The following is a 27,923-nucleotide window of genomic DNA, read 5'->3' as shown; positions in this document are numbered from 1 at the left end:
TATATCATATTTGTTACTATGTTTTTTTAATTGCCGCAAGGTTCTACTGTATCGATTTTGTTGGCTATTTTCGGCAAATTTGAGACTAAGAGAAACGAAAGCAATGAAATTGACAGACGGATAGGTATTCTAGAGCGAATCAGTTATAAACTTAGAACGGAAAACTAGAACTAGACAGGCTCATATGGGCATGATCGAAAGGAAATGTGAAGAATTCTTTGCCTTCTGCAGAGTAGGAGTTGGGCATTGCACCCAAGTCTACCGCATGGTCTATGGTAGAACATAACTCATCATCATGTTTTACCGCCGACGCTGGCAAAAAATTCTTCACAAATCCTCGCCTAGAACGACCATGCGATCATTCTTCTCCCTTTTCAGCTTATGTTAAAATATTTTGAGCTGATAGTCCACATAAATAAGTACCATATACCAACTATTTTATTAATCGTTTAAAAATGCATGCTTATGCTTGAATTTATTCCGGAGGAAACGGGTATACATGGGTTTTCATATTTTTATGGGACATACTGTAGTGTTTATTTCAAGGATCATTCTTCCAGTTGGTAATATTACAATCAGTACATTTAATTCAATTAGAGTTTGTTATAATTTTTATGAACAAATTATGCAAATTTTAGATTTTCTCGCCGTGAAATATTTTAAAGCATTGATCCCAACTTCGCTTTCATTCGCTTTCTTTGCAGAGTTATAACAAATTACTTTGTGGTATCGCTCGCCATGGCTGACATCATGGTGGCGATGATGGCCATGACATTTAATTTCAGTGTACAAATTACAGGAAGGTGAGTACAATTCTTCGCCACTGAAATTAAACTTCACTGCGAATGGAAAAACGTAGATAACAGACGCTTAGGTTACAATGAAATTTATTCAAACATCCGGTAACTGCTTTCAGTTCACACAGTCGGGGTTAGAACCTGGCCCGGTTAAACTAATTGGAAATTGCTTCGGAATCATAAATGGATTCTGTGCGGATTCCGACTCAAATGCAACAACCGATTCCGAAACCGTTTGAGTCGGAAACGGTAGTTGCATTGGAGCTGGAGTTCATAAAGAATTCATAGTGAATTCTGAACCGGTTCCGTAGTAGGTTTTACCATGAGGCGAGGATGTGGAGTCGTCTCAATTGAATTAGCAGCTGTTTACACTTATTTCTAGCACGAGCATAATCGTCTGTTATCTGTGAAAAATATTAATTTAAATATTCCTTTGATAAGCAACAATCGCGTTTCCATCGTGCACTCAGACCCGCACTCGTCATTTTCTTTCTCTGTATTTATACCTGTATTTAAATTGCATCTGAATATCCCTTTTGTTTGTTTCCATGATAAATCCCCTCCGCTCCGATGCCCCCGCCATTATCTCAACGGACTATCCATCACTATCGTGACCATCGACGGATGCCAAACTGTGTGGCTCACGCTGACCGCCATCCCTGTGCCGGCGGATGAATGCAATAAAATATGAATGCCGGACCTGGACACCGATGGTTGCCGCAATGATGCAAAATGACGGTCCAGTTGGAAGTTCGGATCTTTCATGTGTGACGTGTGGAACAGCCTGGACGTGTACTTCTCGACCGCCAGTATACTGCACCTGTGCTGTATTTCAGTTGATAGGTAGGGGGTGGATTTAATAATCTATATTCTATGTATTGTGGGCGAGGATTACTCTAGTTCCGTGAAAATAAATTCAAACGAATATTTGGGAAAGATATCAGCTGTCAGATCAAAAACAAACATTCGTTTATTTTTTTTTTTTTCAGCTAAACCGCTAACGAATGGGTGAAATCCGATTATGAAACTGGGTTGATCTTTGTTAGATTAGAGTTTGTTTTATAATTTAGTTTAATGAATTCGGCAAATCTGCCATTTTTTTTTTCGCAAATCTGGCGTGCGAAAAAGGAAAATAAATATATCGTCCTTTGTCTTTTTCCGCATGTATGTACATGAAATAATATTCGTTTCAATTTTTTTTATATTTTACTTTTCCATTAATGACGCCAATTGCAGGATGCCATTTCATTTACATATTTATATTCATATTCGTTCTCTTTATACTTGCACAGGTATTATGCAATAGTGAAACCACTTAAGTATCCGATAAGCATGACAAAACGAGTCGTAGCCATAATGTTACTCAATACCTGGATATCACCAGCACTGTTGTCATTCGTACCAATATTCGCCGGTAAGTATCAAAATAGTATCAATCAAATTTTTTAATTTAAATATGATCATTGGTTTCCTGGTGACGATGGATAATTTCCGAATGTGCAAATTGAAAGTTGCAGTTTGCATTCGATTTAACAACTGAACACTCAGGCAAAAATATAACGAATTTCATAAGAATATCGTATATTTTTTAGCCACAAGTAGCTCGCATGTAAATTACAGGATTATCCTATGAAACGGCATTTAATTTGTCAAATCGGTTGGCTATGATTTCATGTTCCATAAGGCATACATTTCCCTTATGTTTATGAGAATAATAAGATGCACGTATGAAATTCAAACGACTGGCATACACAATATCTTATAAAATGTTAAGATAATCATTAAAGTCGTATATTTTTCATATTATTCTTAAGAAAACATAGTTTTGTTACTTTTCTATGCATTATAAGCACAGACTAACAGACATAACACTCAAAAACAAAACTTCGTCCGCTTTAACGGTCATTTCAAATATATGTGTAGTTGGGACTGTGGCCACATTTGAAATTATGGCGCCACTGACATAGGAACAAGCATATGGGGGATAGACCACTAGCGAAAAATTGTTCCCAAACCTGAGGGGTAACCCACCAGTAAATGAGTGTTTGGGACCGTGAATTAAAGTTGGAGCTAGCGTTCTGGGAAAATTGTCGGATCGATGTTTTATGAGGGAATTTCCTTATAGTGTTATGTCTGCTAGTCTGTGTTATAAGGTAAATCTTATGATTTTCGCTATGTGTTTTGCCTAAATGAATGAGTAGTAACTATTACAGTTTAATTCTATAGAGCATTTGGAACTTATCGACTGACTAATTGTATTAATATTAAAAAGATATGTTGCTGTTTAGTTGGCATACAATGGATTAATGTTACACTCAGGCAAAAAATGCAGCGAATTTCATAGGAATATCGTATAATTTTTAGCCACAAGTAGCACGTATGGAAATCATAAGATTATCTTATGAAACGGCATATATTTTGTCAAAACGGTTTGCTATGATTTCATGTTCCATAAGGCATCTTTGTTTTATTATAAGACAATATTATACATTTCTCTTATGTTTATGAGAATCATAAGATGCTCGTATGAAATTCAAGCAACTGGCATATGCAATATCGCCTAAAATGTTAAGATAAACATAAAAATCGTATGTTTTTCATCTTAATCTTATGAAAACATAGTTTTATTATTTTTCTATGCATCATAAGATAAATCTGATGAATTTCGCTCTAAGTTTTGCGTGAGTGTAGGATTCGCAGAGTGCAGCAATTCTTCGGCTATTTTCGACATCCCCTCTCTTGTAATCCGGGCAGACTAAATTCGACTTTCACCACAGCGGTAAACGTGCATTACATAGCGACAATTCCAATAGCTGCCAAAATGGCACAGAACTTGTGCAACTTGATTCCGTCCAGAATGTCTTACCCTGAGACTATTTTATTTAATTAGCAAACGGCACCCCAAAAAAGCTCAAACTGCAAAGCCAATCTAAACTACCTCCAGTCATGCAATGTCACCATGTGCCGTGTGATATTTTCTCCCATTATTCAACCTACAAAGGGACCAACCCTACCACGTCCGCCTGGATTCCATCACCCTCTTTAGGGTATTTCCTCGTGTAGCACAGGTAAATCGTTACGTGCCCTCTGAACGAAACCTTTGATTTGCCACACAATCACAAGGACAGGGCGAACATTAACATAAAAGCGCCTAGCTTCGGCGTCCGCTATACTAAAGAGACTTCTCTGTATATGGGGGACCAATCCAAAGGGGACACAACCTTTCGCCTGAAAGCGTAAAGGTCAATGAAAATATCTACACGGGGTATGGACTGTGACTGCCGGAGAAGCCGCAGAGCCGAACCCCAGGATTTATTTGCGTTGAGATGATCGTAAACACCGAAATACGCCAGCGTCGACAACGGACAGAGTTGTAAAACTCACAGCTGCTGTTCCGTCCCGTGAACTGCTTCGTCAGACAGCAATAGATTCGAGGAGGAAAGGAGGAGAGAGCTAACGCTCCCCTCCGGAGCGGTTAAGTGTTGTGTGTTTTCCCCCAAATGGTGATTAAATTGTAAATCCTCTTCACCGGGGTCAGTTGTTTGGCCTCTCATTTGACCGGGCTGAATGCTTTTCCCTTAGTGCGGGTGTTTAATTGGTGGGTTTTGACAATAATTGGCTCCGCCCTGTTGAATAATGCAGCTGATTTTTATTCTGGTTAAATAGGAATCATAAAATGATTATCAGAGTTTGGTGCTGATGTATTGTGCGATTTTACTGAGGGTTTACGAAAACCTTCATTTGTTAACAACCAATATACAACAGTAACTACAGTGTCGTACAAAACAATATGACCACCCTTTACAAAACGCAATCGAATATTGAGTTAGAACCTCTGCATGAAAATAATGGTCTGCAAGACCTGTGATTCGACAAATTGGATCATCTACCTGCCAAGAGGATAAACCCTCTTCCATTTTTTAAATGTATTGTGACTAACATTGAGAATAGACCTTTCTCGTCAAAAATGTTTATATGCTAGGATGCTTCCTTTTTTATCCCCGATTCGTTACTGCATATTGCCGCGATGATTTGGTACCTCTAACTATTGAAGAAAATCAAAAATAGTGCGAGCTGCTTTTTTAACCCCATATTCTGAATAACTATCTTGCCATGTTTCCCCGTATTTTTACACCATTTGGATGGATTTCCTGTGGGGAATACTAAAAGGATGCCAGATCTGCATATATATTAGTAAATCTGCAGATTTTGCATTTTCGCTGCAGATCTTTTGCAGATTACAAATATTTAGCAGAACAAAGCCCATGCCATCTAATTTACACCAGCCTTCAACGTTTTTGATCATTTAAAATATCAACATACTACATTTCTATGTTAAATTTATTGAAGATTTTTGTGACAATCTGCAGACTTTTATATTTGTACTGCAGGCTATTGTTTAAATAGACCTGGAATCACTGGTGCTGAAATGATTCATTGAGTTCTACAAGATGACGACACGAATGAACTAATGATGAATGAAGTTCATGTTTGACAACCCGGTCAAAAAATGCGGACGAACATGGTCAGGCGATTAAAACAGTTTGACGTTTAACTCAACTCGCCTGTGCTAATTGCCCTATAGTTACTATATTCATAGTTAGGCGGAGACACTGAGCGGAGCCAATTGAACATGTCAAATACCGGAGCCAATCGAGCATGCCGTCACATAACATGTTCTCTTCGGATGTATATGGAAAAGGTATTGTGATTATGGTCATAACTATTTTACTCTTATCTTGTGTTATCGAGTGTAGAGAAACGAAAAGAACCAATTTTTTTCTGTAACAAGAAGAGATATTCGCACAAGTATGAAATCATATCAACAGACCTTCGAAATGGTTTCTCTATTCGTGCATGTAAAGTTCTTACTTACGACGACAATGAAATTATTAAGCTAGAGCTTGAACATTTACATGGGATGCCAGTGTTTTTTTTTCCTGAAATAAGAGCTGCCAGTTTTCCGGCTTTTGTGTCCGCCTAACTCTTAATATAGTAACTCTAAATTGCCCCTAGTACCAAATGCAATTTGCGAATGCGATTTAAAGGCAATTACAACACTTAGACAAAGGGCCCATATTATTGGCTCGAATCAAAACTCGTCGAAATGTCAATTGACGATAGGTTCATCCGGGGTGTTCATTTGTGTTTACATTTTGCTAACGTTGCCAATTTTATTTTGTGTCCACCACCAAATGTGGCTACGCCACATCGCTTTTGCGCGTGCTGTCTAGGGATAGCCCCTATGTTTGAGTAAGCCGGGCAAACGAGTGGATCACAGGTTCGCTTGATTCCGACGGCGGGTTGGTGGTCACCTCGCCCGGCGGATTCCTAGGCCTCGTTTATGCGGCTAAGCCGCATCGAAATGGTACTCCATAAATATTCTAACTAGAATCGGTTGTGTCACCGGAGCCAGAATACGAATTAGAACCAGCCAGCATTCTGGCTGAGCTTAACTGGGAAGTTTAGTAAAATTTAATCTGGAAATAAAAATTTTCTGGCAACGCTCCAGCACCCCGTTGATTTCTAACGATTTCACCACCTGGGCGCTAGGTTGACGATATGAAATGAACTTTGTTTACTTTCGACAAGTTTTGATTCGAGCTAATAACATCCAGCCCAGACAAATTTTCTGGCGGCTGAAAAGGACTTGGTTGTTTTTGCGTTTTTCAAACATGGCGGTTCATGTTTAGCTTAAGCTTAAAATAGTTTTTTTTAAACGATTGGCGTGTTCTCGCTTGTGTTTTGTTTGTCTAGTGCACTTCATTTAGCCAACGAATGTAGGAAATTGTGGAATCGTGTGTAAATATAGTGGAACAAGATATCTGACCTCAGTGGCGTAGCCAGGGGGGGGGGGGGGCTTTGGGGGTTAAACCCCCCCCCCCCCAAACCAAAATTAATTGGATTGAAAAAAAAATTTATACTGACGAATTTAATTTAATATTCCACAAAATATTTTTGGAAAAATATTCTCTGATCACTACATTGAGAACTGTGTTTAAAGCGTCACTTTTAAACTTTTGGAAAATTGTGGAAAGGGGATCTTGTAACTTATTTCTTAGCCAAAATCCCATAGTTGTCAAATTACTTCAATGTAAAATAAAATAACTGTCTGAATTATTATGAGCTCATTTTTGGAAAGATGCTTCAAAATATAGATTTGAGACAGTTTTTCGAATGGGAATCTAAATTTGAATAGGTTGATTGCATATAAAACATAAGCTTATTTACCGAAAACTTGCATACATTTCAACATTTGCTGAAAATGTATTTTTTTTAGATTGTGTAGAGTTTAGACAACAATTCAATATGGTTAACAACAAGAATAACATTTCAGAAACTAGTTGAAAGCTGATGTAATTTTGTTTCTAGCAGGTCAGGATCGGTTTTATGAACATTGGATTTTTATTGTATTATCAACTATATGAATAGCCTCTTAGCAGGATGCAATGAATGGCGTACTAAAATTTTGTGTGCTACGTACTGCAAGTTGTGAGGTTGACTAATGAAGAAAAGTAAAATTATTGCTCTATAAATTTTTAACGGTCACGATCACATTCATTCGAAACTGCCAAATTTCGATGTTAAGTAACATTGAAGAATTTCAAAACGAAAAACTGTTCATCTGCTGATAGAATAATTTTGACGGTTAATCCTCCTAGAATTACTCTTCAAGCAAATTTGGGTCTAGACTTAATGTCTCCAGCAAAGTGTTCGAAAGTGCTATTTCAAACAACTTTGTCAAAGACATTAATATCACACATATTCAGAGTATCGAATTATAGTAGTAGAAAACCTTTACAACAAGCTATTCTGAAATTACTGTATTTGATAAATCTCTTCTGCGGTAATTAAATAATAAATTCACATTGCGTTCAAGGTGCCTTTGAACTTAAAAAAAATAAGGGAACTGGATTTAAAACAAATAATTCCCAGATATTAAAAGGACTCAAAAACACAAAGAGTGATTCCATTTTCAGGAGCTAGCATCAATTCGGCGCTAGCTTAGTCCGCCCACCAAGTTAGTGTCGGATTCTGATGAGATGAAGTCGAAACGCAAGTTTCAGTTCCATCCATCCATAATTTAGTTATAGGTTTTGTGTTCTCAACTCGCAATGATTGTTTCAAACAATTTTATCCGTAGCGCAGAAAAAAATAGTTTTCACCTAAATTTTTCTTCACTAAGGAGAAATATAGCATGCACAGTCCATTTAAATCCCTATATGTTGAATTCATGTAGCCTTCATATTTTCAACAAAATTGTTTGAAATGACATTATCAAAAACTTTGCTGAAGGCACCATCTCTCTTAATATTTGTGAAAAATTAATTCACCACAATTACCTCTATGAGAATTAATCACTAAAATTTCTATATCAAAGCAGGCGCTGTTTTATGTTGATAACTTCCCGAAGTTGCCAAACCTTCAAAGTCTAGGATTATTATATTAGGTGATCTTGAACGTTGAAAATTTTTTAGATCATTTATCCCACTTTAAAAGATCGCAATTTTTGACTTCGTTGACATATTATACAAGAAAATAATCTATAGAGGTTTGAAAATTGTTCCATGTTGATCCTTCTTGTTTGTGGACTGGAATGACGTCTGTTAGACTACTTATGTTTTTGAGTTTTCAATAATTTATCAAACTCATATTAAATTTTAAGATTTTTTCAAAAAATTTGCGATTTTCATCAAAACCCCCTCCAAACCAAATTTCTGGCTACGCCACTGTCTGACCTAAACTCTTAATAAAAGTCAGATTGTGGTGAGTTTTGGTGTGCAATGCCAATTTCACTATTGATTCTTCCTATAGTTTGGTGGTGATTACCTAGTGTAGTGATTAGTTTATGTGAGTAGATAATGAATCCAAAAATAAGTAATATTTGTAATTTTCATATTAGGTAATTACGGGCGATTAAATGGCGCGTTCCCTGGGTGATTTGGGGGCGATTTAAGGGCGGGTAGAGCGGCAAAAAATGACGGCGGTAAATCGCCCAAATGTTGCATTTGAAATAGCCCCCTAATTGCCAGCAATTTGCTGGCGAATTGAAGGGCAATTGGTGCATCCGAGTGGGCAAATAGCCTCCCGTTAGCCAGTAACTTGCCCTTTTTGACTGGGAATACTCGGTGGTTTGTTTACTTCGTCAGTTTCGTAAGTGCGGGTGCTCATCAATTACATTAGAACTCACGTAACTCCCATGTAAACAAACCACCGAGTATTGTCAAACGATGTTCATCCGGCTCATTTTGTGGGGCTATGTCGGTTGATGTAAAACCTAATTCATATACCTGTCAAAACGTAGAACATTGTATGAAAATGTATAACCTCATTTTTCTGACAGTTCAGAGAGCTTTGTTTACTATGGTCACTTTAAAAACGCCCTGCTATTTAATCTTGTAGCTCTCGGGAAGTCAGTCCTGGCACTCTTCTCGACTATTCCTGGCACTATATCGCTGACGTCGCACTTATTACGGTGATCCAACTTGGCGAGAACGGCAGTGACTTCGCCGAAATTGTTCACTCGACAAGCAGTAAGTGCAAGGACTCTGCTACTTATGCCTGATCCCCTCGTTGAAACCTTCGTCCTGCCGGAGTGTTGGCCTCGTCCGATTCCGGAGCGTATTGCTGAACCAAAGCAATCTGGCTACTGGCGCTGCTTCCTTCGAAGCGGAATCGTTGAATATTCCCGTTTGGCGAATGTCCAACGGCGTGGCCGATGGCAAGCCGATTGCAGCAACACCACCAGCCGTAGCTGACATTTTAGCCTTTAATCCAAGTCCCTGCCATTGACACAGCGACAGACGAGTGCGGTGTAGACTGGACTATCGGTTGACTCGGTGTCGGACGGGGCGAAACAGCTGCAACTGGAGCGGACCTAGAATGGGGTGCAAAAAAAACAAATGAAATTGATCGCAACAACGATAAAATAATCTAAATTCTACTCAAACATTTGAAAAGTGTTTAACCACTGAGAACTGACATAAAAGTAAAGTTTTCAACTTGTGTAAGAAATAAAACTGTCGCTTTGAAATGACAACAGCGAGTAGTAACTTGTCACCGGTCGACGCTTCGATCGGCCAGCAATCGCTATACGGGACTTGTGTGCAAACTTGAATACAATGGTGATTCACGCATGCAAACCTGTATGCGATGGTGATTTTCAACGTATTTTAACTTAAATGTTTACACAGGTTTTTCGGGAAAGTTTGTTCTAGCTTATAATTCTTTAAAATTTAAAATATTCTACATCATGAAATGGAAATTATTTTTGTGCACAGTTTGGAATCTACGTGATAGGCTATCTCTATAAAAATTGAGTGTAAATAAGTATTTTTACACTTTACAGAATATCCAGTAAATCGATTGGTCAAATAATGTTTTCATTCAACTCTTCGCTAATCGATACGTTTTTGTTCTTTTCCACAGGTTGGTACACCACGGACAAGCACAAGGAGGACGTGCTTAACAATCCGGACAGCTGTTTGTTCATCGTGAACAAACCGTACGCTGTCATCTCCAGTTCCATCTCGTTCTTCATCCCCTGCACCATCATGGTGTTCACCTACTTCCAGATATTCCGCGAGGCCAACCGGCAGGAGAAGCAGTTGGCACTGCGCCAAGGTACTGCCATGTTAATGCACCAGCACAACACGGGTGGTGGTGGCGGCGGCAGCGGCAGTGGTGGCGGCACGAACGGAGAAGCTCTCAGTGGATCTGGTTCGTCCAAAACGCTGACCATGCACGAAGTGGACGCCGAGCAGACGCCCACCAAAGATCGACATCTGATCAAAATGAAACGAGAACATAAGGCTGCACGAACGCTCGGGATCATCATGGGGACCTTCATCCTCTGTTGGCTTCCGTTTTTTCTATGGTTGATTTGAAACTCAACGCTTCGAAGGCGGTTCAATTCGATTACTCATATTGATTTCCATTTTAGGTACATCATAACGTCGCTTTGCGATTCCTGTCCCAACCCGGACATTGTGGTTGTTCTAGTCTTCTGGGTCGGTTACTTCAACTCGACCTTGAACCCGTTGATCTACGCCTATTTCAATCGGGACTTCCGGGAAGCATTCAAGAACACGCTGGACTGTATGTTCTGCGCCTGGTGGCGCCGGGAAACATCCCCGCTGGATATCAACGTGCGGCGATCCAGTCTACGGTACGACTGCCGGGCGAAGAGTGTCTATTCGGAAAGTTACCTTCGGCCGTCGCAGAACGATCGCTTCCACAGTGAAGTCGGCGAAAGTCTCTAATACCTTCTTCCAACCCACAGCCCACCCATACAGATGAAGTGATAGCGTACCTTGTTTGCGAAATGTGTGTTGAAAGGGAGAGAGGAAGGTAAGCGGAGAGAAACTAGCATAACAATCTACCGAGGGTTAAAGTTGACTAACGAAAACTTGTGCAATACGAAGATAATTAGAATTAATTTATTTCAAGCAATTGTTTTGAATGCTAGTTAAAGTGGATCTAGTGCTGCCAGAACTAGGTTTGATGAGTTGCTGCCATTTTGGTCTGTATAAGACATTCGTGTGAGGTTAGAAACTATTTCATTTATCAGGTTGGAGTCAGTATTTTAGATCACACACACATCAAATTAGATTCTGTTAGAAAATTGTGTTTGTTTAGTAGGTAATCCTAAACTGACAGCACTGGAGCAAACACAGAATAATTGCGCTGCGAACGCTCGTGATATATAATAAAAACGGAAAGATAGAACACAGTAGTGATTTAGGTTAAATAAAATTAAAACAAACTTTCACGAGAAGAAATTTCGGGATAGAAACGCCACCCCGCTTCTCATGTGATGGGAAAACGGACGTCTGAAAGACAGCTAGTGTACAGTAGGATGAAGTTAATTTATTTACGTTCATGCTTTTGGATTTGTTTTGTCATTTTCCCCCCTGGTTTTGGTTGCTTTCCAGCACTACCCCCGCCCCGCTGGATCCCGGAAAGGGAAGATTGCAGAAAACAGTTGCAACGGAATGAAATTTCTCGTTTCGCATTTTCATTTGGCGAGACCCGCAGTGGACACAGTGCAACCAACCAACTCGGTTTTTCCCATTTGACAGAGTAAATAACTGTCCGGTTCGTACAGTCGAGTCAAGTTCGAGATGGTTCTCAAGATAGAGAGGACGGAATTGGTACCGTAGAAAAAAGTTTCTACCAAAAACAAGTAACTCTGGCAATTAATTACTGGTTGCAGAAAATGGGAAATGAGTGATTTCTTAGAACTTTTTGTTGTCTTCCGGACAAAAAGGGTACAGGGATAGTATGCTTCTCGTCTGGAAGTGAGTCGAAACCATGAGGGATTTAATTGCTGGTGCGAGATTGCCACTAAATGATGAGGAGTGAATTTAATGACCTTTTTCGCTTTTAGTGCAAAATTTATCTGCTACTGCAATAACGGTGGACTTCGTTTGGTATTAAGGTCGGTTAATTAAATATCATTGCAACATAAAAATAACGATGGGACACACTATCTGCAATCAGTTACATACTCAAATAGGAGTCATAATTATAATCACGTTTAAAATCGAGCATTTATATAATTTGCCAAGCGGAATCGATACCATGCAACGCTGGGACATGCATCGTGATTTTGACTGACGCACGTGCAATCGAGCAAACGGAAAGCCTAGGGTGATGAGCCTATTCGCGCCATGTTTCTATTATCACCCTACCCATTTGAAGCCGTTGGTTAGAGCAGTGTCTGCCATCTTTGTTCAGCGCATTGAGTCAAATGGTAGTGCAACAATAGGGCCACTCGATTCGAGTTTTCATTGCGCTCAAACACGAGAATGTTACTGTTTTCAACGCATTTGTGTTATTATATTGGTTCTTAACAACGAAGCAAAGCGGTTGATGTCAATTTTTACGCATTCCATTGATTGTAAGGCAAGAAATTACCGAATTAGTGAGGCACCTTGCTTAGTATGGTGAAAATAGGCTCATCACCCTATAATACCCCCATATGCGCATAGGGTTTGATATGGGTGTTTGAAATGGGTTCAACCCATGATTACAGCATCACCACAGTCCGGTAGATTCCATATAAAATACCATATGTTGCTGTTTTTATGGCTAATTTATGGTGTCTTGATGGTTGTGAATTTTGGCACGGAACGTGTTTAAGGTCTTTTCAAGGGGCTATGTTGTGTTTGAACCCATGAGTATTTGCTCGGGTAGTTGAACTCAAGAGCATGGAGACCAGGTATAGAGTTCTATGCAAATCATTTCACACACACTAATCCAGCTGTCATATATGAAATTGTCAGCCGATTTAAACGTTTGAAATAGCTCGCCTAAAGTATTTATAATGGTGTTGAAATGCTCCATGTCGCTGTAAAACTTATTCCGGAGACGTACAATACCGGTTGGTCAGGTTCCAGCACGAAAATAATCCGATCGAAAAGTTAATTTCAATTTGTTTTACTCCGCCTATGGCAGGTGGAGGAAAACAAATCGTTGAACGCACTAATACAGTTACAGATTGTAAAGTAGTCTATATTTTTCAAATGTTATCACGAATAAAACTGGAGATAATTTAAAATAGGACGTAAGTAAAATTGAGAGCCTCCCTTCGTTTACTTTCTCTTTAGATTATTACGTCATTGCACTAATTCTCCAGTACATATCGAAAGCCGAGGGTTTTCACTAGAATATTATGTAAAGTAGTAGTAGAGTAGTAAATGTTGAAACGACCGAGTAATGAACAGTAGAGAATGACCCCATTGTTCTCATCTCTCATTGTTACTTACGCTCTATTCTAAAATTTTTCTAGAAATGTCCATTTGTCTTCAACGACCAGGATTCTGAATCGGTTTTCGATTTTGAGGCAGAATTCTGTCAGAAATCAGTCAAGACATCCGAAAAAATTTGGCTTCTCAATTAAAAACCCGTCTTTACAGCCGTCTTCACATCTGGCATCGCTGCTCGAGAGACTGCCCTTCCAATGATCATTCCTGGGGATAGACCGCTTCCAACATCAAATCTTGTATTTATTGGCAAACTTTGAAGGCTTCTGCTTCCTTACTTCCTCCGGAACATCAAACTTGCGCTGGGCGGTGAAGAACAGTAGCCCCGGAAGCAGTCCGCCTTGATGTATGTCTCATCATCTATGATGAGACAATGAGGTTTCCTCAGCATCTGGGCCGTGACTTATTTTGCCGTTCGTTGCGATTTGGAGCCTTCTGCACTTTTTACGTATGCAGATTGCAGTCCCTGCCGGTCCTTGGCTCTGTGAACGAAAGACTTAGACAGTTTCAACTTGTTGGCCACATTCCTGACCGAAGCATTGGGATTCCGCTTAATCGCTTTCACTGCACGCTTGTGGTCCTGATCACTAATAGAACATCCATTCTGACCGCATTTCTCCTTCCGTTTGATGCTCAGAGTTTGATAGTAAAGTTTAATCACACGACTTACCGTTGACTGCACGATCCCAAGTTGTTTTCCGATGTCCCGATAAAAGAGTAGAGCATTTTCCCGTGGCTCGCACAAAATCCACTCGCGACGTTGCTTTTCCAGTGACACCATTTTTTCATCTTTCGCAAAGTTGACAGCGATAAAAATACAGTATAAGCAATACACTCTAAACTACTTCTACCCAAATTTGCAAGAGAAAATACCTAATAGGTTATTTTCTACAGAGTTTTTTCCGTACTGCAATCTGATGTGGGACACCCTTTATTGTTCAAATATGCACACACCTTAGGCAGATTACCTTGAATCTGTTCTGTTTTTTGTCAAATCTGTCACTTTTCGTCTTCTTATCCGTGCACGCTCTTCTTTCCTTTGAGGCAGACCCGCGGTTGAACTGAATCGGATGACGTTTCCACACGAACTTGACGATTCAGCATTTGCTCTTTCTGTTTAGATCACACTACCACATACTAAATAGTCTAGTTCACTCTGAAGAAATTCGGCATCGGTTGAATCCCGTGTCTGTCAAAAAGTCTTCCTACCGACAGTGAAGGAAAGACATAGTTTTATATAATTTGACGTCACTAAAATAGAGGGGAAATATGGCTGAACCGAGAAGGCTTCCTTGCGGGATGTCGGACATAGTGAGAAATGCTTCAATGCTCTTTTCAAATTGCTTTCCATCGAGATAGGCAGAAAACCTATCTAGCTTGGTTATTGCGATATCATGGTTGACGTCGTCGCGGGAAGGTCCATATGAATAACATCAGTTTGCAGTCCGTCGGCGAATCCGTCGAGTAAACAGAAGCAGGTTGGTCGTTGTCAATTATTTTGGCATAAACCGTGTTGGTCAACTGCGATGTATGATGCTTGCAGTAAAATAGAATGGTGGAGTCTTAATCGACCAGCTCTAACAGTTTTGATACAGTATTCAGCCACGAAATTTGCCGATAATGATCGATGTTCATTGTTCAATTTGTATCACTTTTTGTGTACTTGAAACATGTCGCTCGACTTCCAACAGGAAAGTAATATTCCAGTAACAAGAGCTAGTTTGAAGACTCGTCGGAGTGGTTCAAGAGGCCCGCTGATACCCTTCTAGCCATAATCGTGCCTTCAGCTTGGAATTCACTGATCTCACCCTACCCTAACTGAGAGTTTCCTGGCGACGGAATTTCTCTTGGTACAATTCCCCAGCTTAGTTACGATACACTCGGATAGTCCCCGGTGGCGAATTTACCCGACTGTGAATTTCCCGGCGGTGGATTTCCCTCGATACCGATGCTCGTTTTCGTGAACCACTTAGCTTCCCACTTCATCGAGCTAGCTGCTAAGTACCGAAGTCTGTCCAGCGTATCCGAGTGGAGCGTATCTTCCGGTTCACTGGCGCCTCAACGAGCCGCCGCTAGCTGTTCGACTACTTCTTCTGGTCCTCGGTGGTGGATTTAGCCTACTCACAAGTCTCCCGGCAGGTGTTCCAGATCGGTTCAGCGGTTCCAGGTGGAGCATGCCGTACAATATACCGGCGCCTCGACGACCCACAACCGGCGCATTGGCGCGAACTACTCGTGCTAGTCCCCGGTAGTGGATCTAACTTACTCCACGGCGACCGCTAAGGTCCACTTATTCGAATTATGAACATTGGTTAAAAGTTCGTTGATCTCTGCTCCATTTCCATTGACGTTCCACTATGTTCTGCGTGACTACTCAACGGACGGTATTCCACGTCCTTTCTTCTTTACCCATCTCTTCTACGACATTCACTGCGCTAAGGAACGCCATCTCGCTGTTGCACTTAGGGTCGGCAATACTATTCACCGAGGTCCTACTACTACTTTCGCTAATTCGTGTTTGCAGTTTGTTGCCAATTGTTATCTTGGCTATCCCCTCTTCCACGGGCAAACCGGTACAATACCGTGGTTGGTTCGGTGGTTCCGGGTGGAGCGTGACTTTCGGTACACTGGCGCCATGACGATCGCAACTCATTTAGTCCCCGGACTATGAGTGAATTGCGTCGACGGAGAGCTCCCCGTCGGTGGACCTTCTCCCGAAATCGATTTTGCTACTGCTGTGCAATCTTCCGCACAGACAGTGGCCAGGAAGCATCCATGCTCGGACAAAACCTGCGCCAAATGGAAGTTCCCTCTCCATGCTTCCATGTACACGCTTTGTGTGTACACGCAGACACATTTGGGATGAGTCAGTGAGGTCACCTTCCGTTCACCGCGTTGTTCCACATTTGCTGCGACTTAGCTAATAAGTTCGTTCTAACCACCGGCCAGGAAACATCTCTTACTGCATCTTGCTCCTCCGTTGCTCGGCACGATCTTTGCCAGTTTAATAATCAAATTGATTAACGATAAAGATTTCTTGCAGTTAAAATAAACCGTAACTGAACAACAGGAATTGCAAATAGCTCTGGGGTACAAATGTACCCCACAAAACCGATCTAGCGTTAAACATTTGAAATAGCTTGCCAAGAGTATTTACAATGGTGTTGAAATGATCTTTGTTGGTGGAAAACTAATTCCGGAGATTACCATACCAGTTGGTTAGGTTCAGTGGCGTAGTAGCGAAGCAGGGGGGGGGGGGGAGCTTTGAGGAGAACACTCCCTCCCTCCCTCAAAATATTTTGAAGAAATTTGAAAAAATGAATATGTTCACATTCTGTAGTCCTTGGCTGATGGCGAACATAGACTGGAGAGTGTGCGAGAAGTATCCCCAAAGAGACCACCAGGCGATTCACTACCGCATCGGCCAATGGAACCCTGCTGCAGCACGGAGAAAGTCGACCGGTAAGCTAAAGTGGAAGACGAAAGTCTTTAACAAAAATCTCTTTGTTGAGTCACTTCGGCGAAGAATCAAGTACGATGATGCGGCTGATCTAATAAGAAGGATTGTGACGGCTTGTGACGTTACAATGCCACGAAAACTGGAGCCATGCGGTAGACTACCTGGTCACCGACATCGTACGACGAAGAAGAAGGAGCTAACATAGCCGTTTGGCGAGCGACTAACCTCATCGTGGTTAGTCGGTTGATGTGAGTACAATCAAAATCCCCGGTCCTGATGGAATACCAACCGTGGCGCTGAAAGCTACGATCCTGGCATATCCGGACATGTTCAGGATGCTACTGCAGAAGTCTTTAGATGATGGCGATTTCCCCGAAATGCGGAAGGTACACCAGGCCATCCAGCCTCGTATAGGCCAATGCCGCAGCGCTGTACAGAAGAATGAGCCAGATTTTGAAGAGCTACTTCCAGAGTAGAGTACTGTTGTACGAGACGAACAAAGGGCAGAAGGCAATGCGAGCCGCAGCGGGTGTTCCTCAGTGCTCCATTCTCTGTCCAACTCTTTGGAACGGGATGTACGATGGGGCCTTAACACTGCGGCTGCCCGGGAAAGTTAAAATCGTGGGTTTTGGGGACGACGTGTCACTAACGGTGATGAGTGAGACATTTGAAGAAATGGAGGTGTCTGTGACGAAGACAATAGATGCGGGGTAAAGCTGCAAATAGCTCACCACAAGACGGGTGTGTTGTTGGTTAGCAACTGCAAAGCGGTTCAGCGGATACAGATCACCGTCGACGAGCATGCGATTGCATCGAAGCGTGCTCTGAAGCAATTGGAAGTGATAATCGACGACTGGTTGAGCTAAACAACCACGTGGATTACACCTGTGAAATATCGGTCTATTATCTAGTGTTTCGTCATCGATACTGCGATATGGGGTTCCTGCCTGTGGTGTGGCGTTGAAAACCAAGCGGAACCTCGAAAAGCTGAACAGGACGTTCCGGCTGATGGTCGTGCGAGTTGCGTTTACGTACCGGAAGCAGTATGCGTTATCGTCGAGATGATCCTCATCTGCATCACCCTTGCGGAGGATATCAAGTGGTACAATCAATCAAAAGTCAGAAACGTGAGGAAGGTGATGAGAATCGATTAGATGGTGACGTGGCAGCAGGAATGGGACAATGGGGGAAAGGAAAGTGGACTCACCGGCTCATCCAAACCTGTCGGCGTGGGTCAATAGAAAGCACGGAGAGATTACCTTCCACCTGAAACAGCTCCTACCGAGCCACGGCTGCTTCATGAAGTATCTTCATCGGTTCGGGTACGCAACGTCACCATTGTGCCCGGAGTGTGAGAACGTTGAGGAGACATCGGAGCATGTGGTCTTCGAATGTCCGAGGTTTGAAGTGACGTTCAGGGAGCTACTTGAAACGGGAGGCCCAGACATCAACCCGGATAATGTAGCCTACAGAATTACAAGCGATGCAAAGACGTGGAACGCAGTAAACAAAGTTGTGATGTAGATCATGATCGTCTTACAGCGAAAACGGCGTGATGAATATCGAGCAACGGTTTGGGGGATCCCTGCCAGGGAGCTCTCCGCAGGAATAAGCTAGATCTATCGCCGAGCACTAATCGAGTAGACTGCAACAGAGCACCAAGTACGAGTCGTCGAAACGCCAGCGAACCGGACGCCACGCTCCATCCAGAATCGCCAGACCGACCAGGGCACTCCAACGGTTATTCCGATAGAAATATAGCGAAAACCAAAGAAGAATCGGTATCGGGAGAACTTCTTTCGCCAGGGAGCTCTCCGTCAGCGTAAGCCAGATTCACCGCTGGGGACTAGACTGAGTAGACCGCGACGAGACACCACCGGTCGCGGGTCATCGGGACACCAGTGAACCGGACGCCCTACTTCACCGGAATCGCCAAACTGACCTCGGTACCTAGCTGATTGGCTCGCTTTCAAACTTCTCTCGCCGGAAACTCTTCGTCGGAGTAGGCTAGATCCATCGTCGGGGACTAGATCGAGTAGTTCGCGAACAAGTCGGAAGCTCAACGAGGAAGTGGTATTAAATGGCACAAGGGAACTGAAGTGCTCAGTAAATTGGACAGACTGAAATTTGCCGCTCAGAGTGTTCTCGTATTTTATATCGTTGATGAAGAACAGTTTTCCAGATTTGCTACGAGTGCAAATGTCGTTTATGAATTAAATAAAAATGAGAGGCCCTAGGTGGTTTCCTTGGGGGACTCCGATTAACATATCGAGCAAGCTAGAATGTATTGAACCAATTCCAACGAAAGCACTCCGACTAGACAGGTATGACTACAACCATCCAGTTAACCACGGAGGAAATCCTAGTCTTTACAGTCAGAAGAGCAATGTTGTGAGGTACTTTATCGAATGCTTTTGAGAAGTCTAAATATATTGCATCGGTTTGTTGACGCTTCTCAAAAGAGGGGACCAAGATGCTAGTGAACATCATCAAATTTGAAGTTGTAGAACGTTGCTTCACAAATCCATGTTGACATTCGTCGGTGAAAAGTTGATTAAAAACTTCAGTGTAAAATGGCTGATACATAATGTAACTTTTTCATTTGAGCTCTCTCTCCTTCTATGACGCCATAATGTTCATTATTCAATTGCTTCGAGTGGCATTTGGCTGTCATAATAAACACAGCTCCAGCGCAAACTAATTTCATACGATAAACAGACGAATAAACACTGTTGTTTCCTTCCTGAATGGTTTTCAAATAAAATCCAACTCTACTTCCTAATTCTAATATGAAAACACGAGATGAACTCGTGTTGTGAAAATAAACAGCAAATCTGAGTGCAGCTGCCGATTTCGTTCGCATCATCGTTTACAACTTCGACCAAATATTTGTGTTAATTTCCGTTACGTACATAGTCTGTTCGACAAATAGTTGTTCACTCACTATTCCGAAGCCGGGCACCAGCCACCGTCATTGCCAAGTGACCCAGTTCGATTCGGTTAACTAGTCGTCAATGTGAAATATCGGCCCGAAAAATAATTAATAATCAAAACTTCAGCCGACGCAAAATTTCACCCCCACCTCCCCTTCGAATGCATCTCAGCCAAACGTCTACCCGTCCTCCTTCCAACCATCCCGCCAAGCTCGTCCAATTTGATACACTTGCTTGCCCAGCTCGCTTTGATGCCTTTTAATTAGTCGGCCAACTTTCGGTACGCTAATTCCACGACATCGTTACCGATTTTCCTTGACATCTACGAAAGCCCTTCTCTCATTTGCTTTCCTTCTTTCCTCGGACCACGCCTGTACGGATTGGGTGCGAGCAACAGCGCGTACCGAGACGTGTCATTTGCTGTTTTGGGTCCGGTTTAGGTCACACGCTAATTTTATGATCACCACCCTACGTAACGACACGTACACTTTGATGCTGGGATCGCGCTAAAGTGTACACGGAAAAATAAAACAACCTACAGAATAAGTTCTTTTAACTTACTTTTCAGTTGTGTGTCGCTCTTTCGCACTTATTAGTTCTGTCAAAAACAAAATGAGAGATTCGACTCAGTCGAGGTCTTCCGTGGAGGGAGGTATTTTTGAATTGTTTGGGGTATACTCAAAATTAGGTAAATTCAACTTAACCCATTCATGCCCATGTTGTTTGTGGACAACAACGATTTTAAACAGCTATAACTTCTGATTGAGGCAAAATTTGCTCACAAAAACAAGTAAGGCTAATAAATGTGACAATTGGCTTTCATTTAAGTATTAACAGTTACAAGGATCGGCTCTAGAACTGAAGTTATTGCAATTAGTCTGATTGAACTCCGATGGAGCAGTGCTGCCAGGGACAGTTTACGTTGACGACGGAAAATTAATTTTCCATACAACTTCGTTATGTTGCAATATAAGTGAAAACTGGCAAAACTTATAAATTTAGAGTGCCTTTGGCTATGTTTTCCACGGAGTTGGACTATTGTAAATATTCTAGGAGAATTGTAATGAGCATTGGAAGGTAAAAATTGAACAGCTTCTAGCACAGGAAGCACCTGCCTTTATGAAAAAAGGTTTTTCGAGTTTCTTGACCCCACCGTTTTCAAGAAAAAATAGTTTTGAAACCCTACATGCACTAGAAAAAAGATGGGCATGAAAGGGTTAAATTTGAGTATGAAAAACCTATCAATTAGTTGTACTTTTTGCCATGGTTAAATGGAAACTACCTTCAACACGATATACCTAATTTTACCTTCCTCCACGATACCGCGAGATTGACTCAAAAGAACTCAATTTTAGGTAGTTTTTCGTTTGCGTGTAATGAGGGAAAACACAGTGAAAACCGGCGAAAAATTCATCTTATTTTCATCTCTCTCTATCTCCTAGCTGCTATAACCAGCCACAGCCTGTCTGTACAAGTAACGAGCGATTTATTACCCCTCTTTACGCTTGTTTAACGACAAGCACCTCACGGTTCGACACCCGCTTCCATCACCGCGGTGGCGGCAGTGTAATAAATTGCCGCACCACTACTGAACGAGTACATGTAATTCGGTTCACTGTCCAATGTTCACTATAGCGTACATCCACTACAAAGACGAAGTCGTTAGAAGCATTTCTCTAGCAAAAGCTGAGGATGGAAAGAGTTTGGTCGTTGTGATGAATCGATTGTCTTCCGCCACCCTTCGCCCGCGTTCCACCGGCCGAATAAATCATACTCAAGTTTAGTCTAGAGATGCTTTCAGGCTGATCCATGCTAATTGGGAAACTGCTCACTGGGTGCACAGTTGCAGAGATCCATTTAATGAAGCACTCAATTTAAGGTGAGACTTGTCGTCGATTGGCGGATTCTTCCAGCTCTCATTCGGTTTTAACTGAGGATGTTACAAACTAATCAGCACTTTTAAGGCGCTAGGAGTATTTTGAAATTATCAATTAGAAATTGGTTTGCGTGCACAAATGATTTCAAGTGTTTTTTAATTTGAATGTGGACTTGGACATTTCATTGGATCCACTATGTTTAAAATTAACTTCCACTTAATATTCAAAGTGGATTACCGTGCGACTCCATCGTTTTCAAATATTCAAGAACCGTGCGATTCCTCGTAATAGCACATACATTTGAAAGGTTAATATTATTTCGGAGAATCCTTTATCGAAAGAAACAACTTCTTTTAGTATAGGAAAACGCATACACACGTGCTGCATTTTCGTAACTCACAAGCTGCTTTACTTTTAGATCATCATCGATATAATTAGCGCTCAAAAAGTATGTTTTGATGGTCCATTGCCAGAATCAATTTTATGGTAAGAAGCGTCATCTTGCATTAATTTAGAACTTACCAGCCAGGCCCACACACGATGCTCATCATCGCGTTGAACGATACTTGTAGGTACATATAATTATTTGCCAACGACGAACGAGCGCTTCACTTAGCTTCGAATCACCCTATTAAAAATTCGTGCAGATGATATTCGTTCCGCTTGTCCGCTTCGTTGCGTCGTCATCCTTAATCACACCGGAGAACCAAAATTAGGCCTGTACTAAGCTTATCCTCCCCCCTCGCCTGTCCTCCTTACTGCCGCTCGGTTGGAGTTTATGAGCTGGAACGGGATAGTGAACTACTTCCGGGGACTGCTCCCGTCCAAGGGCGGATTTAGGGGATCTGTAACTCCTTCCCTCCGAACTTTTTCTAATTTTTGATTGATTTTCGTCAAATGAGGTTAGTATTTATAACGCATTAAACAATCTTCATTTAAAAATCAAAATTTCAGACAAATCCCCCCTAAATTTGTCTGAATCCGTCCCTACTCCCTGTGATACATGTTCACTAATTTACTTCTATACGTATTACACCATCTAATAGCAAATTACCGCAAAAGTTGAGCAGAAGAAAAATTGGACTGGTAACAAGTTAAATATGGCGTGTCGCGCTGCGAGGAAAATTAATTATTTCCACTGCCAGAACTGGCGGCGCTGGAGAGAATCGATGTCTCTAAGAAAGATGTATCCGGTAATTAAAAATTTTGTTTCTATGTTGACATTGCGACGGTTATTTGAACTATCAATTGAATCGTTTTCAGCACATTTATATCTTCTCGTGGCACACGGAAAACTGATTTATCACAACTTAAACCAAAAAAGTAGTTAATTTTTTGAATTCGACTGGTTCACATTCTGGCGAACAGAGTTTTTGTTGAAAACAATAATCTAAAGCTGTTGTTTTGATGCTGTTAGTCCACGAACGTCTCAGCCGAAGGACGACACTTGAAACGCTTACCCGGGTTAAAGCTTAAAACGGTTTTTTGAGTTTTTAAGGTTTGCTTCAGCCTAGACACAATTGCAGTTACACAACCGTCCCTAGCTCAAGGTGTAGTTCCGTACCGAGGACTTGCTGCAGGGTCTAAAATATGCCAGTCGCGCACGGAGCATTTCGGGTTTTGCCCTTACTGTGTTATGCGAATCTCTGACACAGTGGACCGTTATTTTCTTCGCAAATCACGGGAATTTAATTATGATCGTGTTTTATTCAAACCTGATATGGGTCGCTACGGGCATTTGCATCCCAAATTGCTGTCCTCTTTTTTTGTGCAATATGAGTAGAAAATAACTAACTCTAAACAACAATGGTTATAATAGCACAAATCAATCTTCAGCATAAACTTACAAGAACTATGAATCTATCCCGATGCAGGAAGGTAAAGCTTCTATGGCATTGGTTCAAAAATCGTTAGGAAACTTAAGCGTTATGTGTCCAACAAAAAAAACGCCTTTAACAGGCCAACGAGGGTACCCGGGTACCCAAAAATTGAAATGCTCATAACTATGGCTTCCTTTAACCGATTTGGATACTTTTGGATGTTTTGGATTCAGGCACTCGTTCACTTTTTGATTCTGTAAAAATTAAACCAGATGAATACATATGATTCTTGGTAATCCCGATTTTCCGGAGTAATGCTCCAGTACTAGTGCATGATTTGTAAATTTTAATAATGCCCTTGCAATATGAGTATCAAAACTCTTCAAATTGTCTCGGAAGTCTATTATTTATTGTTACGGAACCCTTTGACAATTTGAAAAATGGAATTGGAATGGAATAGCCACTCACGGCCTCACGAGAACCTGCTCCGGATTGTCTGTTCCGGGGTCAAATCACAGAATGGTTACAAAACCACGAGACAGCCTACTGATGCAATTCCAACAATTTTGATACCCATATTGCTACACTCACGCAAAACTTAGAGCGAAATTCATCAGATTTATCTTATGATGCATAGAAAAATAATAAAACTATGTTTTCATAAGATTAAGATGAAAAACATACGATTTTTATGTTTATCTTAACATTTTAGGCGATATTGCATATGCCAGTTGCTTGAATTTCATATGAGCATCTTATGATTCTCATAAACATAAGAGAAATGTATAATATTGTCTTACACTCAGGCAAAAAATGCAGCGAATTTCATAGGAATATCGTATAATTTTTAGCCACAAGTAGCACGTATGGAAATCATAAGATTATCTTATGAAACGGCATATATTTTGTCAAAACGGTTTGCTATGATTTCATGTTCCATAAGGCATCTTTGTTTTATTATAAGACAATATTATACATTTCTCTTATGTTTATGAGAATCATAAGATGCTCGTATGAAATTCAAGCAACTGGCATATGCAATATCGCCTAAAATGTTAAGATAAACATAAAAATCGTATGTTTTTCATCTTAATCTTATGAAAACATAGTTTTATTATTTTTCTATGCATCATAAGATAAATCTGATGAATTTCGCTCTAAGTTTTGCGTGAGTGTATAATAAAACAAAGATGCCTTATGGAACATGAAATCATAGCAAACCGTTTTGACAAAATATATGCCGTTTCATAAGATAATCTTATGATTTCCATACGTGCTACTTGTGGCTAAAAATTATACGATATTCGTATGAAATTCGCTGTATTTTTTGCCTGAGTGTAGTATTCCATTGAAATTCACATATAGTATCCCAGCACTGGAACAAGGTTCCCGGAAATCCGGATTCCAGGGAAACGAATGAGGTAACCCGGTTCATTTTTACCAAGTCTAAAAGTGGATGAGTTCCTGAATCCAAAACACCCAAAAGTATCAAAATCGGTTGGAAATTATCTTAGTTACCGTAAACCGGGATGACTTTGATCATCGGGGTGGCTTTGATCACTCGAAACTTTTTTCGTAGATCGCTTATTAAACCAGAATAGTCTACCGAATCATTTTAATTTGAAATGATTTTTACTCTAAATTTATAAAATACTGATTAGTTATACTTTTTGAGTATATTGTTCGGTTTTTGGGTACAAAAACTACAAAACACCGAAATTTGACTTTCTCTTATTTTTACGAAGCTTCGAAAAGTGTATATTTTTATTAAAACAAATAAATCTCAGATTTGAGCAAGAGAAATGAATTATAATAAATTATTTTCTTTTAGATTGTGATGTGCCAAATTTAGTTTCAAGAGTTTGTTTATTTTAAATACATTTTTTGTGAAACTAGTTGGCAATTATTTCAAATTATTTTAAGCTAAAATTCGCAACATTTTTTTATTGTTCAATATTCCAACGTGTTAAAATGGATGAAACATTGATAAAGCGCTGAAATAAAACCATTTTTGCAGTTTTAAAGGTTTTCAGAATATTTTATTCTAGTTGGGCATAAATTATACGAATTTTGGTTACTCGAATTGTACAGTACATTGAAATACTTCTTATAATACCAATTAATATCTATTTAACAATGAGTTTCTTTCCAGAATTAGTTTAACCAAACATTTGAACGAAAAACCTTGACATCAACAGCTTAATGTGGGTGAACATGTTGGTTATCAAAGTCACCCCGGAATACGAAAACTGACTTCAACTTCAAATTATTTTTGGCGAAATAGCTGTAAGCGGACAATTTTAGGTAAAGCCATCCAATCTTGTTCTCCATACATCAGTACATGGTTTAAAAATATTAAACTTGAAAAAAATGTGTTGCGTCTAAAAATATGTAATAATTACTTCGAAAAGTGATCAATATCATCCCGGTTTACGGTATTGGCATTTCAGTTTTGTGGGTACCCACGTTGGCCAGTTACGTAATTAAAAAAATTCAGGAGCCCTTCCTCACTCCCCCTTACTATATCAACAATATTATTAACCCAAAAGCTTGACTTAGTGAAGTTCTAAGATGTCACAAAGTTTCAATTTCCAACTATGGATAAAACATGGGAATTTCATTTATTGAAACCTAAAAAGGTACCTGAGTACCGCGTCGGACACATAACGGTTAAATATGGGAAACTTAGTAGCGCATTTCCCCAAAATTTCACGCGGCCTTTACCGATTGAAAGGAACGGCCGCGTTCCATGAAACACCGTTCGTAGCCCAACAGTCATAATATTGCGATTTTGCATAACGAAGGGCTGAATGATGACACATGTTGTTCCAGAAACAGCCCTGCGTTATGCAACGCTTTGTGCAGGGTGATTATACCAGTTGCAAGTGGTGCCAAATTCACCACGCTCAGTATATTTCCAATATTTTTAGATTACAGAATTGATAAAATTGGTTAAATGAGTTAAACTAACTCAAATCCTGTTTTAAAAATTGTCCTTGCGTATAAACCAAAATGTGAGGCTAATTACTACCGCTACATTACTTAATTTCAAGCGCAAATAGCAAATACAAGTGCTAGTAACACCAAAAACTTACTGGGAACCTTACAGCGGCAGTTTTTTCGGCATTTAATTAGCAAGGGACTGGAAGGTGAAGTATATTTTTCAATATTTAGAGCCATAGTACTCAAGGGAGAGCAAGGTGTTGAAAGGAGAAAGTTTAGAAAAGCGTGGAAAGATCATATATGCAATCTTAGAGCTCACCGGCGACTTAACCTTTTGTCTGCTACCGTAGGAGTCAGGGTCTTTTGGCATTAGAAATGCGAATCACCTGAGTCTACGGCATGTCCGAACAAGCGTAAAGTAACTTGTTACTTCATGCTGTCGGAACCGACAAAAAGTTAAGTCACGGTAAACTTCCACACTAAGCATTTGCGACGTTGAAACTCATTGCATGAGCCAGGTGAGCTCTAAGCTTGCATATATGATCCTTCCACGCTTTTCTAAACTTTCTCCTTTCAACACCTTGCTCTCCCTTTAATACTATGGCTCTAAATATTGAAAAATATACTTCACCTTCCAGTCCCTTGCTAATTAAATGCCGAAAAAACTGTTGACTTACAGCGGCATTTGGGAAGCAGTTGGTGCGGCGTGTACGTTTCAGTAAATGTCAATACGCTGCCTTCATTGTTTACAACAAGGCAGGTATAACTAATCCACGTGAAATGCCCTGTGGAATGATCCAAAAAAGACGTAGCATTGTATGGGGGAGGGGGAGTTTTGTATTTTGTGATGATGTGTGACGACAGGGGGGTAGGGGGTCATGTCATGCTACGTAGCTGTATTAAAGGAGAATAACTAACATCATTTTTATTTATTTTTTTAATTTTACGGGGACAAGGGGGGGGGAGAATTACCGTCAAGCTACGTAATTACCAGGGGGGTATCTAGAGGTTTGTGACGAAATGCTACGATGGGGAAGGGGGGTGTTAAAAATCACTCAAAAATGCTACGTCATTTATGGATCGTCCCTGTACAGGCATTCTTGCAGATAATATAATCGGAGTTCGCATCTTCCGATATCTGTGCAGTCACAGTTACTTTGACTGTCGGTAACATAGACAAAAATATATTGTTCGGCATATCTGCGGCAAAACGAGTCACACCCTTCTGATGATTTCAAAAGTGTTGTATCATATTGTAGCAAAAATGGGATTCCACTCATTATCGGCAATAATGCAAATGTTCTTCACATTATTTGGAGCAGCTTA

At 40.6% G+C, this 27,923-nt stretch overlaps 1 protein-coding gene across 2 annotated transcripts in view; it reads left to right on the top strand.

The window, feature by feature from the left end:
• The window catches only part of LOC131696182 (octopamine receptor beta-2R-like), a 40,708-nt gene extending 16,011 nt beyond the window's left edge, over nucleotides 1–24,697 (top strand). The window contains exons 2-7 of one of the 2 annotated variants that reach the window (XM_058984725.1): nucleotides 705–803; nucleotides 1,542–1,640; nucleotides 2,090–2,211; nucleotides 10,227–10,674; nucleotides 10,741–10,965; nucleotides 11,080–24,697. In XM_058984725.1, coding sequence (XP_058840708.1) covers nucleotides 705–803; nucleotides 1,542–1,640; nucleotides 2,090–2,211; nucleotides 10,227–10,674; nucleotides 10,741–10,965; nucleotides 11,080–11,101 — 1,015 coding nt within the window. In that variant the 3' untranslated portion in view covers nucleotides 11,102–24,697. Of the gene's footprint in view, nucleotides 1–704; nucleotides 804–1,541; nucleotides 1,641–2,089; nucleotides 2,212–10,226; nucleotides 10,675–10,740 lie in introns of both variants that reach the window. The other variant, XM_058984724.1, reaches the window with a different exon arrangement.
• The last annotated feature ends 3,226 nt before the right edge of the window (nucleotides 24,698–27,923 follow it).

Source organism: Topomyia yanbarensis, unplaced genomic scaffold, assembly GCF_030247195.1.
Source record: "Topomyia yanbarensis strain Yona2022 unplaced genomic scaffold, ASM3024719v1 HiC_scaffold_86, whole genome shotgun sequence".
NCBI classification, from domain to species: domain Eukaryota; kingdom Metazoa; phylum Arthropoda; class Insecta; order Diptera; family Culicidae; genus Topomyia; species Topomyia yanbarensis.
Note: the sequence above shows the minus strand (reverse complement) of the source record. Positions and strands in the feature narration are given on the sequence as shown.